This window comes from Ptychodera flava, chromosome 9 (assembly GCF_041260155.1).
Source record: "Ptychodera flava strain L36383 chromosome 9, AS_Pfla_20210202, whole genome shotgun sequence".
Classification (NCBI taxonomy): domain Eukaryota; kingdom Metazoa; phylum Hemichordata; class Enteropneusta; family Ptychoderidae; genus Ptychodera; species Ptychodera flava.
Genome location: NC_091936.1, coordinates 24,208,099 through 24,226,643, shown reverse-complemented (window position 1 = coordinate 24,226,643; position 18,545 = coordinate 24,208,099). Strand labels below are relative to the sequence as shown.

Genomic DNA, 18,545 nt, shown 5'->3' with positions numbered 1-18,545 from the left:
CTGTTCCTGGCTGTCAGTCTCTTAGAAGACGTTTTTTAAAGTTTTTAATTCGGCAAACACTTTTATTCAAGTAACATAACATCTATACACAGGCGTCCTGGTGCATGCAATACCAATAATTGCTGGTGCCACGCTCAGTTGCTTTGAATAGTGACTTGGTATTTAATGTGCATTTTACCGTCTTTCCACTTTTCACACCCTCTCAAAATGCACTTTCAAGACTGCGAAGTTTCGTCTCGACTCTGACGTAGGAGGTAAATAATCAAGTTAAGAACTATTTCAGTGATAAATTCCTTCACACCAGCGCATGCAGTGAAGCCACGCATGAAGAGCTTAAACCGAGCTGGTGCAAACAGCCGAGAGCGTTAAACCATCCCCTAAATGGTCTAATTACAGACTTGCAGTGATTTGTGGGCTGCTGGGCCCCCTTGTTCCCCGCTGTTAGTTTTTGGTGTGTATGAGCGTTTTAGAAGTTAATGAACACATATTGTCGACGTGCTTGTTTACAATGGTTCTTGAATGCATGGGACGGGATGGGAGGGGTTGTATTCAGTGTACCATCACAAAGCAATACAATGGGGTTTTTACTCAATAATGTCCACACGTATTAGGCTGCGTTGCGCGTTCTTGCCAGTTACGGAGAGGTGATCGACGGAAAGGTACCCCCACAATGGGATATGAACCTATTGACGATTAAATACCGTAAATGTTACCGAAAACCGTTCTGGCTCATCTACGCCATTTATCGGGGGCGGTAGAATATCAAATGCTCCGAGCGTAAACAGCATGTTTGGAAAATTTGTCCACTCGCGAATCGCAAGAATTTTTTTACGGATTCTGAAAAACAGAGATTTTCAAGTTGCGCTCCTTTAACTATACCTCCACGCCCCGGTGATTACAAGCATCAACAATCGGACGCTAATGATGGCAATGATTGATGGCAATTCGTCTATACTCCGTACATGATTGGTTAATAAGTTAATTGGCACATTGACGGCTGCCAATCTTCGTTATTGCCATTGTGTTGCCAGTAAAAACAGCTACCGCATTATCGCCGTCAATTGTTGCAGGCCATTCGCACGAGAGCCACCGTGTGTTCAAGAGCAGTTTTCGAGCGACTCCCGCACCTCGAGATAGCGTTGCGCTTTTTCTTCCGCTTCGAAACCATGGCAAACACGCTCAAAGTTGTCCTCCTGTTTCTGGCAGTCACAGCGGTGAGCGAAGCGTACATTTGGAGCTGGATGTGGAGCGGTCCCTACCCGCCATCGTCGGAAAACAGCCCTGACATGTCAAATCACCCAAGGAATCTACAAAGAGTTAGAAACTCAGCGTCAAACGAAACTCGAGTAATTGAGGTGAGTTGGAAAAAAATTCTACCTCCCTTCAATAGTTTAGCTTTCGTTCTTTTTAAATACAGGGAGTGCATGTCAACACAGTGAGACTAGCGTTGCGTTGATATCTCGACACGTGCTTTTTGTTGCGCTCATATCACGTATATACATGTGAGTGGCCAGATAATTACTGCTCCTCCCAGGAGACGACCCATGCTCGCGACAAATTGATCTGAGCTGCACATCGATGCAAGATTTTCATGACGACCGAAAAGCGCAAACTTCGCAGGTGACATTTCAGTAACGACGGATCCACTTGGTCTCTAAATCCAGAGACGTTGATGTGATGTCATTCGGCATGGCTTATGTACGGCGAAGACATTTTTCCTGAGTTGTCTATCAAATCAAATGACAGGTTGAATTCGGTTAAGTACCGTGTAGCGCCGGACGTCGTAGTGAGCTGGAATTTTAATTGTTTAGCTACCGCATTACGCACTCGCGAAAAAACAACACAACTAGTACGACCATGGCTTACAGGCAGATCATAAAAACTAGAAATAACCCTGATGTATTTTCGGCGGCTACTGATTCACCAATTCTCTTTAATCCGTGGTTAGGAAAGTCTTAAGTTGGAAGAGACTCGAGCGTGGAAAGCGAAAAACCTCTCGCTCTTATTGTAATGCATAGCAATTTCGAAGGCATGGCTCCCCGCCGTTAATCCTTAACACTTTCAAATTGATTCGATCCACCCTGCTTTCTTCGGTAGGCTAAATCTCCTCGTATCATGACAAGGAAAGCGGTGAACCGAAACCGCAAAAAATGTGTTCAGCAAGTTAACTCGTTCGCAGCCGGACGGTTGAAACCTGTCCAGGTTTCAAGGTTTGTTTCGTTAAAAGTCATTTACACCACCAGATTGCACTACTGTCTGTGGTTTCAGCTGCGCTAAAGTCTTCATCTGGTGTGTTTCTGTCGTCGACTGACTCGCCAAGGCTATACACACCAAAGGCCGCACACAGTCATGCGTCGGCATCGGCAGTGAGCAAGAGACTGTCTTGCCCAGCGGCCAGGCGGTCGGCTCCGTGGAGCGTGAACATCGAAAGTGTTAAATCTGACAAGACCTCTTCCGGTCTTCAAGTCAACTCGTCAGGTCAAACCTAAGCCGATGTGGATACGAGATAAAACAGGGAAGACCACCTACCACAGCAACGTAAAACCTGTTCGGAAGAGAGGACTTCTTACATTTCACGTATTTGTTTCACCGACGTGGATTTGTTGTCCTCGGGGGTGCCACTCTAATTGGTTGGCATGGCAACCCGCTCAGAAAGTAGCTTGTCATGTGTCAGTCTCGCAGTCAGTCTCAACAGAGGCATGTCAAATACGGCAACCTGGGACTTGTCACTCGATGCCAATAAACATCAAACCAGGGAGCCAGCAGAGACCACCGAATGAAATTACACTCGGCGTTCATCAGCGCTCGTTTAACAACAGGGATCGTGTTTAGTGCATAGTTCACAACCAATATCGTTTTTTATATATTAAATTTGGCCTTCCATCTGAGGAGTCAGGATCCGCTACCATGGGGTTTGGAATGACAGTAACCCAGCCAAAATAAATAAAACAGAAAACCCAGGAAAGGTGATCCTGAGTTTTGTTGATCTCGCATTTATTTGTTTTCATCCCCTATTTCCTCTTGGGACAGTCTTGGCAACACTTTTACAGTGACTGGAAGGATCTTTCATTCAACAACTCTGGGTGTCCATAATGTATGAAATGCAATACTGATAACGGCCTACATACATAGTCATATTCCTAGGTTCAGGAGAGCTTAAACGGGTCATTTACACTCTGTCCCTGTAAACCAATCAATCTATTGATCTATCAAATACATGAACTAATAGATAGACAGACAGATAGATAGATAGATAGATAGATAGATAGATAGATAGATAGATAGATAGATAGATAGATAGATAGATAGATAGATAGATAGATAGATAGATAGATAGATAGATAGATGGATGGATGGATAGATAGATGGATGGATGGATGGATGGATGGATGGATGGATGGGTGGTTGGGTGGGTGGGTGGATGGATGGATGGATGGATGGATGGACAAGAGGGTGGATGGATGGATGGCTGGATAGGTAGATAGATAGATAGACAGACAGACAGACAGACAGACAGATAGATAGATAGATAGATAGATAGATAGATAGATAGATAGATAGATAGATAGATAGATAGATAGATAGATAGATAGATATCCAACCATACAGGTAGCCGAGTGGAGGGACCGTGACATATATAGACAGACATACAGACTGACGGACAGAAAGATAGATAATACTCGTTTCATCGCGGCTGGATCGCTTTCGTTATTTGGAAGGCCGTTGTCCCTTGGCCCTAGTATACTTTATGATGGTATGAACGAACATTAGTTTCCGTGCACGCGAACTTACAAACGGTTATAAGTTGTTTACAAAATTACACCACTGGTGGGACGACCGTTCAGACGAGCAGCAGTGATTTGATTATGATATAGCGTGATTTTTATGACTTGATAATCGCGTTTTAACTGATTCGATTTGTTCTGTTTTCCAGCCTCCGTGTACGAATGACAAGTCGTGTGGCCGAGGACGATTCTGTGATAGACACTACGGTAATTGCCGCTACCATAAGAGAGTCAACGAACCGTGCAGGAGGGACGGACATTGCCAAAAGGGACACGACTGCATGTTTGGAAAATGTGTTAAGGCATTCAAACCGGGCTCAATGGGTGAGTTAAGTTTTGGCAATGGAGACACTCCCATTAACATCGAAACACGGATAATCACATGAATAAAAGATAAATCTGCCAACAACGGCGTCAAATGTCGTTCAGTAAACCTAATCATCTTCCAATTAAGCCAGCTTCTTGCCATCTTTCTATCCTATAAAGCAGTCTACAGGGAAACCACACACGCGCGGCCTGCATCATTTTGACTTGGTTTGGAAAGTTTCCTCGGTAGGAGCTTGTCTCTAGCGAGACATTTGAAGTTGAGTATCACCTAAAAAGACAGTCTTCGAATTCCAATCACACTAAACCGTTTTTAAAATCCGCTTTTATGCGAAGTTTAACGGTTTCGCCTAATCCAGTAAAAAAAGCTTCCGCTCACGTTCTCGTAAGAATATACCGCTATGAGCGAATAAAACCCTTCCAATGAGGGAATGACCTCGACAAATCGTGGAATCTGTATTCCTCCGGTGATAAAACGACTTCTAACAAAATGTTTCTTAGAATTTAATCAATTTGGTTTCGCGGTGGGCCCTTCTCGTCTCTCCAAATAACACAGGCGCTCATTTGGCATTGTCTTAGCTGAGCACGGAGCAAAACACCATTGTCAGGATGGGACACTATCAAAAACCACCTTAATAGATGTTGACATGTCGAGAGGGCACACCTGTGCAGACGATTGAGTGATTGTCACCGTTGAAATGGTGGTGGTCAGCTGCGGTGGTCCTCTCGACACATGGCTCTATCATTCTTACAAAACAAACAGAAACAGACTAGAAATAAACCTCTAATTAACCGCTCTTGAAAAATTCACAAGAGTTCCCGGTGAATGCGTTGAAATTTACAAGTATAAACAGTTGTCGAGTGCACATGTCGTGCAAAACTTTTTAAGAAGCACCAGGTAAAACAACCCGTCAATCAAACTAGTCTGCCCACACAAAGTGAAGCGAATCATGCAAATTGGTGAACGTAAATTTTACGTATGACCGGGCAAGACACCCCGCACATAAATTTTATGACAGAGTTATCCAATAAAATCCGGATTGAAATTATGCAAAGCAACCCAAAGTGCCACTTTCAGGGATTAGAGTGGCCGTTAATCTGGTTTCTGAGACCCATGACTCACTCCAATGAAATAGTCTAATTATTACATCGCTGGATGCATTGAGAATTTGAGATCTCCGATTCCATGGGTTAACATCCCGACTGAAATCCAACTCAGAAAGAACTCTCATTCTCTCGGCATCCTTCTAATTTTTTCTCACGGTGGTCGCAGTTTTCAGGAATTATAGGGTTAAAATGTTGAATCTTTTTTGAGTTCTCATCGCTCCATTACTTTTCCAAAAGAGCAAACTTTAACAAAAAAATTACATCGGAATACACCGAAGCAAAAGTTTACGTTGATTCGATTTTGGTCGATAAAACCGACAATCTACCTCAATTTTATTTGACGTGACTTCACATTCGCCGGCAGAAAAATGTTAACGAAAAGACTTTCAGTCCCGACATCTCGAAGAAAGCGCGAGACGCCACTCACTATGCAGAGAATCTAATTCAATTATTGGGACCCAAAATAGGATATAGAAGCGTAATTTTAAGTTGGTGTAATTTGACTATCGCGAGGAAGTATTAGTCACAAGACAGAGCGGAATAAGCAGCTTGTCTGGAAAGAATCCAAGAATAGTACGCAGACGATAATAACGTGACTCAATCTTTAAAAAGTTACAAAATACATTTCTTTCCCTTCCAGTAGGAGTAATTTACAATGTATGCATGTCGTGGAAAAAGGATTACAAAACACGAATTTCAGTTTCTTCACCGAGAATAATTCTATCTCGCCGTTGGCCGCGCCAACGTTAAACTCTGTCTCAAATACCGGCGTCTGTCACGATGTAATGTAACTGGGTCACGTGAATGGTTTTCCGAACTGTGTTTGATGTAAATTTGAAATGACGGTAACTGAAATTAAGAGAAGATATGCTTTTATAACACAGCATAAATTCGCAGGGTTTCTTATCTCTACACGCAGAGAAACGGGAATTCATTAGAATACAGCGGCAAAATATTTGCGTTTAATTTAATCATAAAAATAATTGCCCATTTGAATAATTACATTTTAACTTCGGCTTCAGGTGCAAGGTGCAAACACGACCGTGACTGTAGCCCTGAGATGTGCTGTGCAAGGCAACATGGTGAATCCATCTGCAAGGCAAAACTGAAAGTGGGAGCTAAATGCTATGTTCCCGAAGGAGGCATGGAGTACACCATAAACACTATATGTCCCTGCGAAGAAGGGCTTGTTTGCATGAGAACACCGCTTGATGAGTCATCGTAAGTATTTCTAGTCACATCAATATCTAATAACATTGTACATGTATGTATGTATGTATGTATGTATGTATGTATGTATGTATGTATGTATGTAATACTACGATAGATACGGTTAAGTTGAAACTTCCATATTCAAAAATTGTGATCTGATGATGTATATTTTTGTGTTCTCTTCCCGTTTTCAGCGATGAGTTGGAATGGAGGTACTGGACCGACTTCGATCAAATGCGATGCCACGCTTTCACGTGAACAGGCAATGCTGGAATAGCATCACGAAGATCTCGGATGAAAACATGAAAGATGAGCACCGGAAGTGACGTACAGCTCGACAACTCCGGCAAGTCCTTCGTGTTGCCGTGTTCATCCTCGGGAAAGGAGATTATATCGAATATTTATTGGACGATAGGAAAGAAAAACACGGACATTACAATTATTTCTTTGGAGATATTTACTGCCCAGAGCTCTTTCGTTCAAAGAAATACTGCTTACTCTCGTGAACATTGTAGCAGTTATAGTTATTATTTCAAAGAACGTTATTTAACGATATTTAAATAATAACATCCCTTACAATATATTGTATATGATTTGTAAATGTAAATATTGCTAAAATTATAATTAATGATATCAATATGTAGAAATGGGGACAAATAGTTGCAAAGTATATATGAATTTTATTAACTGTACAGTTTAAATATTTCGGTTTGACGACAAATTTACGTTGTGTTTTGGAGTCTATCACATGAACGTGAACAAAGAAGTTGCAATCGTCTTTAAGATTGGCAAAGCCATCAGTCACTTGATCGAGTTCTGTGAACGTCTTTTGCTATATGTACATAGCTGTTGTAGACCTCGTCGGTTGTTACACTTGTGAAATGCTTAGAAATAAATGGTAAAAATGTTTATATAAAATGGTTGGCGGTTCTGTCGAGTGTGTTTATCGTGTCCATAACGGTCTCATGCTGATTATCTTTCTGTGATGTCATGGTTTTATGGGATCATTTCTGTGATGTATAAAAACGATAAACTTCTGATACTGTAGTCCCAGACATTACATGGCAATGATGCATTGGTGAACAAATCGACGATATCAGAGAAGTTTTTCTAGTGCACTCGAAATGTCCCTACTCACATACCACAGCGTTATGCAACGTGCGGTAACAAGCCATTTGTGCAGAAATTTTCAAATCCCCATTGCATGATCTTATTTTGTTCGTACAAAGATATCGTAAAGCACTGCCAATGAAATATAGTGTAATAGCGTATTCAAAGTAAAAATATAATTTTTAAATTAAATTTTCGCTAGAAAATTGTTTCGACGACCACAGATTGGGTATTTCAAATGTGCACAAGCCCACCACAGGTGTGTGATCGAGAATTCAAAGTTTTATCAGGAATTACCAACGAACTGAGATTAACGATCTGATCTCGAAATCACCATTTAAGTCTCTTCTACGCTCCCATACCCTATACTCAAACAGACAGAATAAGACATTTGGAATACTAGACGTAAATTTTTCGAATAGAGTAGGAGTCACGTTTGTACCTCTACTGCGAAAATTCCACCAGGTGGTGTCAAATGATCAATGTATGTCAAGGAGACAAAGTCGTTGTGTGTTATGATTTCACTGTGCCACGAAACATCTTATCAAAATGAACAATATATGACGTGGCTTTGACTACGCGGGCACAATTAGTATACCTCACGTGTCGCAAGTAACCTTGCAGTATAGATAAAAGAAATAGTAACAATTGAATTCTCTCTCTTTCCATATGTTTCTGTCTGTATGCAGGTTCGTTTATCGACAACTCTTCCAGTTAGTTTATGATTTTCGACTTCAATAACTTAAACTACGACGAACTTTACTCCGCGAAGACTGACCTTCTATAAGAACCACTTTACATTGGCTTTCACAATTTGTTCTGACGTCAATGTCTTAACTTGTCGCATTTGTTTTCAGGTTTTAGAAAGGAATGTGTCCCCTCGTCTCGAAAGGCACCTAACAACAGTTAGGACTGAGAAGTGTCCATTAAAATCTGGAAAAGATCATTTTCGCTGTACTATCATTTCACTAACACTGATATCTGAGTAAAATGACAGATGCTCACCCCTAAAACAGTACTTCCTTCTAGTACAGGTGTTTTTGGTCCCGGGGTTCAATCAGTGCAAACGTTTGCACGATTGTTTCCTACAGTCGTACAGTCCAAACGGAAAAGACTTGTGACAACTACTGAGAAGAACAGTTAGTTACCTTAAGGTTGTTCGCGCTTCAAAAGTGAAAAACATAAACTTTTTGCTCAAACTGTCTTCAATGCATCTTTCAACCACTCTCTTACCAAATCAGGCGTCACTGTGCAAAGTTCGGAACTAGAAATTTAAAACAAATTACCTGACATTTACCAATATTTGATATTCAAAATGACCGCCATCCCTGAGTTAACTTTACGGGGAAAAATAAAAATTTTTAGATTTTCTAAATAACTGAAACGGTAAAAAGGTTTTTTATTCCAAGAGCCTCACAAGCGGTAAACCAGAAGAGTATTGGAAAACTTTGATATTTCATTGTCCCCATGGCGCACTGAAAAGATTTTTTCTGCATTGAGCCTCAGATATAATCTTCTGGGGCAGAACTTCAGTTGTATCCTGACACGTGAACCAGATGAATCCAGGTGACATACACAAATTGAAGGCAGTCTTATATGTCCTAGTAGTTCTCATCCATTATGAACGTCATTTAAAAATGTAAGGAGCATGCCATTAAAAAAGTGACCGATAAATTGTTTCCCTGAAGTTTTCTTAGGGTATTTAACCTTAAAAAGTGCGCTTTGACGCAGAAACGTTTAAATCTACTGACCGATGCTCTTTAATCGTCTGCTTGACATTATTATGAAATAAAGAAAATATGAGGGAGTTATTATATACTGACATCTTACCCTAGTCCATAATACATATCTTGACGCGGTGACCGAACGGAGAGGGAGCGCGACAAGTTTATATTCATACTCGATTTTCATCGAAACAATAAAAACTTCATGAGAGATCTATTTGTGCATGTTTCAGCGCCAACCGATGGTACTGTCTTAAACTAATAGATAGCATAATTCTTTTGAAAAGCTCGTCGAATATCTCACGAGAGCGGTGGCCGCTCACTCAGTTTTTCCAATAATAAGCAGAGAACGGATTCCAAAATTTATTCTTCGATGTCGTCCTCGTAAATCACCGCACTTTTTACACTGGAGCCCCAAGCACCGTTTAGGTAAACATAATACATGTTAATTGCTTTTGACAGACAACCAGCAACGATGCCTGTTTAACGTCATAAGTGCTTATCGGCTGCAAGAAATGTTCCGAAACCCCAAACATCATGTTTCTGGTGTTTATAGGTCGAATAGTTGGATTCCAATTAGTGCATCGCGCATGTCCACTGATGCATGACAGTTAAACCGAGGTTGAAAATCTGCAGTATGCGAAACGTGTGCTGTGTCACATCACAAGGCTGTGTGGTGTGGATGTATCACATTCTCTTATCTCGTCTTCAAATTAGTTCCCCTGTCAGTTTCAAATTCGTCAATCACATTTTGCTCTCGGCTGAGGACATGTCAAGGTGTCACTTTCTAGCAGTGAAGGAATTTCTAGACCCATAAATTTTGCCTACAGACGCAGCTGTAGACACACACACACACACACACACACACACACACACCACACAATATATATAAGATATTATATATATAATATATAATATATAATATATATATAATATATATATATGATAAAGCTGATAAAGCCCGAGTACGAGGGCTCTTCTGGTATATAAAGTCCAACCCAACGATAAAATGTCGAGGCCGCAGGCCGAGACATTTTATCGTAGGGTATATACCAGAAGAGCCCGAGTACGAGGGTTTTATCCGACTTAGAAACTATCACCCCTAACTACTATATTTTCGTTTTCAATGCGTTTACGTCAACCGTCTCCTTTGTCAATATAACATGTTTAGGATGTGAATTAAAACTTTTATTTGTGAAATAGCCTTCCAATGTAATGGAACATCCTATAAATGCCCTAGGGCACATTAGTTTATGTTTGTACCACCGCAGATTTTGTGTTGCAGCTGGTTTCTGCTTTGTTACCAACTTTGAATAGTAGGGAAAAAACGTACCAGATGTCTACAGAATATGACATGTTCACTTTTGATTGGACAGTACTTTACTACGGCGCTGTCATTCGTTTCTGGAATTTGGTGACCAAGGCTTTACGAATAAATAAAACACCCTGAATTGAGCACTCTGATTGGTCAATCAACAGTAGATAGTTTTTAAATATATATATATATATATAATTATATATATATATATATATATATATATATATATATATATATAACGTTGTGTTTGAGGTATAATAAATGCAATAAATGCGTTTGAAACCTAACAACCTGGTGTGGCAGGTGTGCTTCAACCAAGTTTTATACACACACACACACACACACACACACACACACACACACGCACACACACACATATATATATATATGTGTGTGTCTGTGTGTGTCTGTGTCTGTGTTAATAAACAAGGTACCTAAGTTTCATGGAGCGAAAAGCTGTCCGTTATGTTTGTATGAGGACAGTCGCGTTGCCGGCCGTGCACCTTTTCGAAGTTGGAATCCGAATTGCAAATTCAACTGTGCAATTGATTTGAACTGGCAAACAGATTTATTTTATCTGTGTTGAAAGCCAGCGACATTGCTTTTTGTCGCTGTCCAAAGCCAGTGGGTGGCCAAATCGATTCCGTACATTTTGGTGTGAAGAGCGCATCCTCCTTCGACATCAGCGTATTGTCAACTTGCAAGAGAAAGGTATAAAAATATGAGTCTAAAAACGAAATCTTTCCTGGAACGAGAGTCAAGCTCTTGAACATTTTTAAAACTGCAAATGCTGAGTAAAGAAACACCTTTAAACAAACGGCCGGCGCTTCTTTCTCTTCCACGAACCTGTTTGACAGTAAGCGAGTAGCTGTTGCCATAAAGAGGCCTGTGATTTACAACGACTGCGAAGAAGTTATGCGACAGAGAGTTTCCTGAAGATCACGCTGTGATAGTTCTTTCGCACTACAGGTGTCCCAGCTTGTTTTGCCACTTGTTTGCGTAAAGCAATACTTTGCCAATTGTTCTTTAAACGCGCACTTTTCCAGTTTTGAGACGTTTTAGGCTGTTATTATTCTTTCTTTATGTTTGTGACTCCTTTTTCCAAATAAATGACAGTCGAAAACCGTTTACGACACTGAAGAACTACAGTAGGCAACCTGTCGGTCAGACCATAGACAATCGAGGGGGAGAAAATTCGACTTCTACTGGCTTTGACCAGACGGTCAATCAATCAAACAGACAGGCCATCTAAATAAATAGAAGTGCCCATTAATTAATTGTCGGTCGACCAATCAATCACAGTAAACCGTTAAACCAATAGAGTGTTACCTGGAATGTTGACTGTTACGCCTTTGACGTGTCTCACGCGTCACGCCAAGGGTGGCGATAATCCCACTTGCAAACAAACTCACGAACTCTCCGTCACGTCACACCTAACAATCGACGTCAGACCTGGGAGGTTCGAGGCGTGCTGTGTTTGCGTGAGAAATTGCGTCGGTAAAAGCATAACAAACTCGACAAAGACGCCACCTTGGATAGGGGCTTGAGAAATCGCCCTTCTTTTTCAAATCTTCCGAAGGATGGAATGTGCCAATCATGTGTCCTGAGAATTGTACCTGACGTGTCTGTCTGTTTCACTTTGTTTACGCTGCACGACATGCAACTCCTGTCATCGACCCTCTTGCTCTGGACGTTTTGTTTTCACACTTGGCATGGTGTCCGAGCACAATTGAAGGACGTTCGTACCAAAAACAAGATGTTCGCCCGCTGCAGAGTAATCAATCCGTAGGATATTGTCCATGTAGGCAAACAATGCTTCGTTGAGACAATTCTGGGTCTCTCTCTCTCTCTCTCTCTCTCTCTCTCTCTCTCTCTCTCTCTCCAAAAAAAAAAAACTGCACTGTCGCGTATCATCGGTGAACTACATCAGGCAACAGGTTTTCTACAATTCCGTAGCCCAAAACTTTCCCCGGCGATTTGGGGTGGGCCACCTTTCTCAACCACCCAAAATCGCAGGGGAAAGTTGTGGTCTCGGGAACTGCAGCAAGCAACAGGTGTGCTTTACTTTGTTGGGATCCATGGTATCGCCGTGGAAGTCTCGTTGCGAAATCTTCATGGTTCAGAAGTTATAGTATGCTGTCAGGTCCATGGCTGTTTTCTGTTTTACTGTCCCCCACCCCCCGAGTCAAAATTTCATTTTACACACCTGAACACAAATGTTGAGGTGTAAAATGGAATTTGAACATTGTATGGATTGGGACACCATAGTGTTATGACGAAGGAGAGAAAATTGAAGCGCATTGCTCGATTGAGAAACGTATTGCTGATCATAGGCAAGAAAAGTGTATTCTTGCTCTTTGTGTTAACGCCTGGGTTCTCTTCGATTTGATACCAGAGAAAAATGTTTAGGAGGTATTACTTCTGGGAACCAACGCATACTTAAAGGGTAGAGTTCGCCTCGGGCACAGAGCACAGATACTCAGACTCTCAAACCTTTACGATGCTTTTTCTGGTCTATCACTCGTTTGGGCCTCATTTTGAAGTTCATGGGATGAACAATTTTCACTGATTTATCTCTATGAAAATCGGAAATTTTATTTTCCCCCATAGAGTTAACACAGGGACGTCGACCATTTTGAATTTAAAACGTCGGTATATATTGGGATAATTTGTTTCTCTGGTACCAATTTTGAACGGGGACCCCTATTTTTATTCGTGCTTTCGCAAGGGAATGGTTTTAAGTTTCATTTTGGAAGGTTTGAGCAAAAGTTTAAGGCTGTCAAATTTGAGGAGCGAACTTCTTCATATGTAAAAGCGACCAACCAGAATTCAGACACAATTCCTTCGAAGGATGCAGTAATATTGTCCACGGTCCCTCCGAGTCCACTGAGGGGACCGTGGTCTGACACACAAGTGGGGGCGCTCTTGCCGACAGATTTCCAAGGTCGCCGCCTCTGTTGCCCAGCGTCAGGTTGAAATTTCCCAGAGTACGCGGACATGCGCTGCACAAACAACCGCTATGTAACCACGAGTTCACTTCCACAGAATCGTTCGACTGTAGTTTATCATTAAACACATAATAGATACATGGAGGAAGGAACTTCATGTACCATGACGGATGTCATTCTGACATCCCCGCATCACTTTTATCATATACTTATGAACGGGGTGTCCCTCAGTCCATCCCCATGAAGGGGTGCTCATCAAGTATCGTGTACGTTGATGTGAAAGCGTCAATCTACACCTATGGCGCATTCCTGAAACTGGACATTGTCTGGCTACAGTGCTGACCGATGTGTGTTTTCAAAGGAAGATCATCGATACAAGATGATAATGGCCCCTTCACCATAGGGAGGGACTGTACAACTATAATCTTTGACAATTACATGTAAATTTCTTTCTTGGCATCTTGGCAACACACATTACAGCCATAGCTTGATCAGAATCCTATTTTGATGTTGTCATGGATCTTAGACTTGAACATCTCTTGCTTAAGAGTCCTCCAAGGGATGGTGGGGGGGGGGGGGGTAGGAAGTGCCCTTGAGTGATGGAGCTTCCAGTTTGATGGAATTGTACATATAAATTGTACATATTTTTTACTCTCTAAACACGCACAGAAGCATTTTCTATCAAGCCCTTGTTCATACTTTATTTCGTTTTCAATACAAAACTTCCAATTCACAGATGACCAGGTGCAAAATATACACTTCTAGCATATAAACAATACAGTCTTTCATTATTGTTATTGCTGGAAAGTGGCGGATCTGTTTAGTGAAATGATATCAAAAATTCCAAAACAAAATCTGCATCAAGCAAGGGTTGAATGTGTGCATGAATTGCGATGGGCGATTGCATTCTGAAAGCAAATTATTTTTGCTGTTTTTGTGACAAAATTTCACAGCATCATTCGTGATTCTGACTTCAGAATCACGAATGAAACTAAAAAAGGGAAACTAAAACTAGAAGGAAACTAAAAGCTGGCTGCTCTATCGTTGTGACGTGTTTTCAAATATCCTATAAGATTTCTATTGATGAACCATGACAGTTTCACACATCTGGATTATAAAATGTTATGTTTGCTACACGAATTGGGATAATTCTCACAAAAAAGTGTCCCTAACACAATGTGTACTCTCAAACAAATCTACTGATCAGTTTTTGGTCAAGAACAATTAGTTTTTTTGTTGAGAACCACTTTGCTACACCCTGCTGAGGCCATTGGCATATACAGGACCTAGCATGGCCTACCTGATTTGCTGTTGCCATGGAAATTATACTAACATGTCACATGTCTATGATGGCCTTACAATCAAAACATCTTGTTAATTTAACAAAACTTGCTGCTTATCGACAAAAACATTCACAGGAATATTTCTTATGACACTGCATACAGTTGGATATACTGGATTAAGTTAATAACACACTGGAATTTTCTGAAATCCTAAGGTTTGTGAAAATTGGTCCGTCAACATTTCGTATTGCACTACCTAACGCTTTCACTTCCATGGTTTAGCCCAGACTGAATGTAATCAATGGCAACTGAGGACCTGTTTACTCGGGGGCGGGGGAACAGGTTGAAGCTGTAATCCCATTGGAATTTTGCTTTCCCAGTGTGCAAAGGGGACGCATGCATTTCTACAAGAACTCGAATACACAATGATACAGCTTTCTCACCAATTTCAATACTGGAATAGAATAGTGCTACTGAATATGCAAAACATAAACACCGCACTATAAGCGAAGCAAAACTCGGTAGATCAACAAAGAAGGGAAAATGTGTGAGGGTGTTTGATCTGAAGGAATTCACAGTTTGCTGAAAAAAGGGATGATGTCACCAGAGCTGCCATATCTCTTTGACAGAGATCTCTAACTCCACCATACTAAGTATGTTTGACAATCAATTAAGAACAGCTACACATTTTACAACATCAGCGTGGCATATCTAAGTTTCTCATGCACAGAAGGAATCCAAATTAAATCTATCTTTTGATACTTTTGAAGCAAAAAAATCCTGATTGCCCTGGATCAAAAACTTGGAATCATATCATAATTGTGTGATTATTTTTATTTTGTACATCTGGTACTGAGCAGCTTCGTGAAAGTATAAACCATCTTGCATAAAATTGAAAGACATTTTGGTGAAATCCATTTACAAAAAGGTCACCATGGGTACAGAATCTGCTCTTTCACACGTTCCTTGGGAAGTATTGCATTTGTACCCATTTGGACAGCAATGTAAACCATCCTGGCAGCAGACCGCCTGAATAATGAAGAAAATAGAATAAAGAAATTAAATGAGGCTGTGTTCTGTAGCGAGCTGATCAAAAGACACCATGACACTTCATCACAGTAACAAAGAATAATCATTACCAAGTAGAAACAGCTACCATAAAATTATTAATTTTTATGGGGATTAAATTACTATTTCGATGTTTGACAAATCTCCGCTGGGTTTTAAACTGCCTGATTTGCAAGTAAAACAATAGAAGCTAGAATTATTTTAACATTTTTAATGGAATTTAAGTTTGCAGATTTCATCTACCAGTTAAAACAGTGGAGTTATCTACGAGAAAAAGCAATGCTTTTACAGTGTTTAATAACATGGTGTAGGGGCAGTATTCCCTGTAAAGTTGAATTAATTTAATATAGGACAGTCAACATTTTGTACTCTGTTTTCAGACAATGTCATCCCCTGGACAATAAGTAACCTGACCAATACCTAACCTTATCACTGACCCTCACATTGGAATTGGGAGGGGAGGGAAATATCGATGGAGTGACCATCCACTCCTGATACCTTTGTTTTGCATTTGGCTGTGGGCATAGGTATATCAAACACATACTAGGTATTCAGTATCTTTTCCAGGCTACAAAAAAGCGTTCAGTAAGTACAAACATACATGGAGTAGAGTCAGAAAAAGAGTCTGTGTTTATAATGTTTAGTGAAAGAAATGAAACGAAAGGCAGAAAATGTCATCTTTGAGTAAAATACTTTTTTTTCAACTTTTGAAAATTTGGTTGAACTAACAGAGGCAAAACAAATCCCTGATTTTGCTGGATGATGAATTTAAGGAAGGCCAATTAACAATAAGTTGATGAAATATCATATGATTGAACTATTCAAAGGATTGAGTTCATAGAATTAGTTTTGTTCTCAATATGAATAAATGTACATACACCATGAGAAGTGTGCAAAGTTCAAACATGTATGGAGGAGAGGTTTGAGAAGATTTTGTTGATGGTACTAAAAGGTATCAAATCTTTCACCGCCTTTTGTCAGTTTTCACTTTCATGTCACTCAACAGGAGTGGCTGCTCCCAGAAAGTTACACAAGTTATGTGTTGTAGTTGACACATCACCCAGGTGTGGTATGTTGCATGTCTTTGTGAATGGCTTGTCACTGGCCATGCAGAGTGATGTGAAAATGTAACTAAACACAGAGGAATGACTGCATTATCAAATACGGAAATTCTGTTTGATAGTGTGAGAGAAAATTGCCTATCCTTGGTGAAAAGAACTACTGTACATTCAATAAATTTTCCTACTCTTCATTTGTACACCGAGGTGAACAGAATACCAGAACTACCATGGTTTGTTATCAATAGTATGAAAGAACAGAACATTTAACAATTCAACCTTTCAATGACAATACAGTACGCACCATAATGCACAAATTTCTTGTTGCTCTTTGGGGCTTGGTCATTGGGAAAAAATTGTGTTTAATGAATTAAACTGAAGGTAAGACCATGCTTGATTTCTTATACCAGCTTGAGTTACAAACGGAAACACTTTGGCTACACAGAACTTGCTTTTAACAGCTGTGCATTCACATTGCCTTCTTATAATTTTTTTTTTCACGGCGACAACACAGGGTACAGTGGCTATTTTGAATTTTTGAATTTAAAATGTCGCTAAATTTGAAGTACTGGTAATTTGTTTCTCTAATCCGACACCTTGCATGGCCACTCTGACTCTTGATTAGGAAAAGTTTCTAAAGTTTGAGTAAAACATGACCACGTTTTTCTTGTAACTTCCAGGTGCACACTACCTTCAGTTTAAAGAGATATGGTTAATTTCGAAATGAAGCAAGTTCTGCAGGGCGGCTGGGAAAGGTGTCTTTGTTCCCAAAATCTCTAGAATACTCACTGATGGTAGAGGGCAGCAGCCATACTGTCCGGTCGATAGTTTGCAGCACGTATTGCCATCGGGGCACTGTGATCCATCACTGCAGATCACAGAATTGACATAGTTCACAAGGCCCGGTGTCTTCTCCATCCATGGAATAGACAAGGATTCCCTGACACATTTGCCTGATGGTATGTCACATACCATGTAATCTGGGCAGCAGTGGATTTTGTCTTCACAACACATTGCCTGTAGATGAATCACAGGCCAACTGGAAATTAATAGTCTAAAATATGATAATTTTTTTCATAATTATGATAAATCGTAATTATGAAATATTGATATCACATAACCGAGTTCGTATTTCATCCAGGTTGTGCCTTCTTTCTGAGGAGGAGAAGTCGATAACAAACGTTTATCCTCAGGAATTTCACAACTTAAGCAATAAGACAGTAGTTTGGAAATAATCTCTGAGAAAGCATACAGCAATGGAAAAAAAACATTTGTTTACAACAGATATATCTAGTCCGTTTGCAGGTGGACCTCAGCATACAGCCGTATAGGTCATCAGTCAGAGGTTCAGGTAAGCGCTCATTGGTTAGGAGGTCTGTGAGTGAGTTTGACTGACGTTACTAACAGGGACCAAGCCACAGGCGCTCCTTAGCTGGTTAGTCTGCTAAGTAGATCGATTTTTGGTTCGATTTATCGATCCCGTAGTCGATATGCCAGCCACTGCAACCTAAATACTCAATACTGTGAGTATTTAGGTTGCAGTGGCGGACATATCGACTACGGGATCGATAAATCGAACCAAAAATCGATCTACTTAGCAGACTAACC

At 40.4% G+C, this 18,545-nt stretch overlaps 2 protein-coding genes across 2 annotated transcripts in view; one reads left to right on the top strand and one right to left on the bottom strand.

Moving 5' to 3' along the window:
* Window positions 1-1,063: 1,063 nt before the first annotated feature.
* On the top strand, window positions 1,064-7,349 carry LOC139140445 (dickkopf-related protein 3-like). The gene is made up of 4 exons (XM_070709733.1): window positions 1,064-1,355; window positions 3,935-4,109; window positions 6,239-6,437; window positions 6,623-7,349. Exons 1-4 carry the CDS (start codon window positions 1,167-1,169, stop codon window positions 6,684-6,686), a joined length of 627 nt encoding a protein of 208 aa, XP_070565834.1. The 5' UTR covers window positions 1,064-1,166; the 3' UTR covers window positions 6,687-7,349.
* Window positions 7,350-15,594: 8,245 nt separating this feature from the next.
* LOC139141232 (multiple epidermal growth factor-like domains protein 6) overlaps window positions 15,595-18,545 on the bottom strand; it is a 49,482-nt gene continuing 46,531 nt past the window's right edge. Inside the window, exons 17-18 of the mRNA XM_070710856.1 lie at window positions 17,727-17,954; window positions 15,595-15,840 (exon numbers count right to left, since the gene is read on the bottom strand). Coding sequence (XP_070566957.1) covers window positions 15,730-15,840; window positions 17,727-17,954 — 339 coding nt within the window. The 3' untranslated portion in view covers window positions 15,595-15,729. The remainder of the gene's footprint in view (window positions 15,841-17,726; window positions 17,955-18,545) is intronic.

Coding starts and splice junctions, on each gene's coding strand:
- LOC139140445 (XM_070709733.1), top strand. CDS start 1,167: ATGGCAAACACGCTCAAAGTTGTCCTCCTGTTTCTGGCAGTCACAGCG. Junction 4,110..6,238: donor ATTCAAACCGGGCTCAATGG/GTGAGTTAAGTT, acceptor CTTCGGCTTCAG/GTGCAAGGTGCAAACACGAC. Junction 6,438..6,622: donor ACACCGCTTGATGAGTCATC/GTAAGTATTTCT, acceptor TCCCGTTTTCAG/CGATGAGTTGGAATGGAGGT.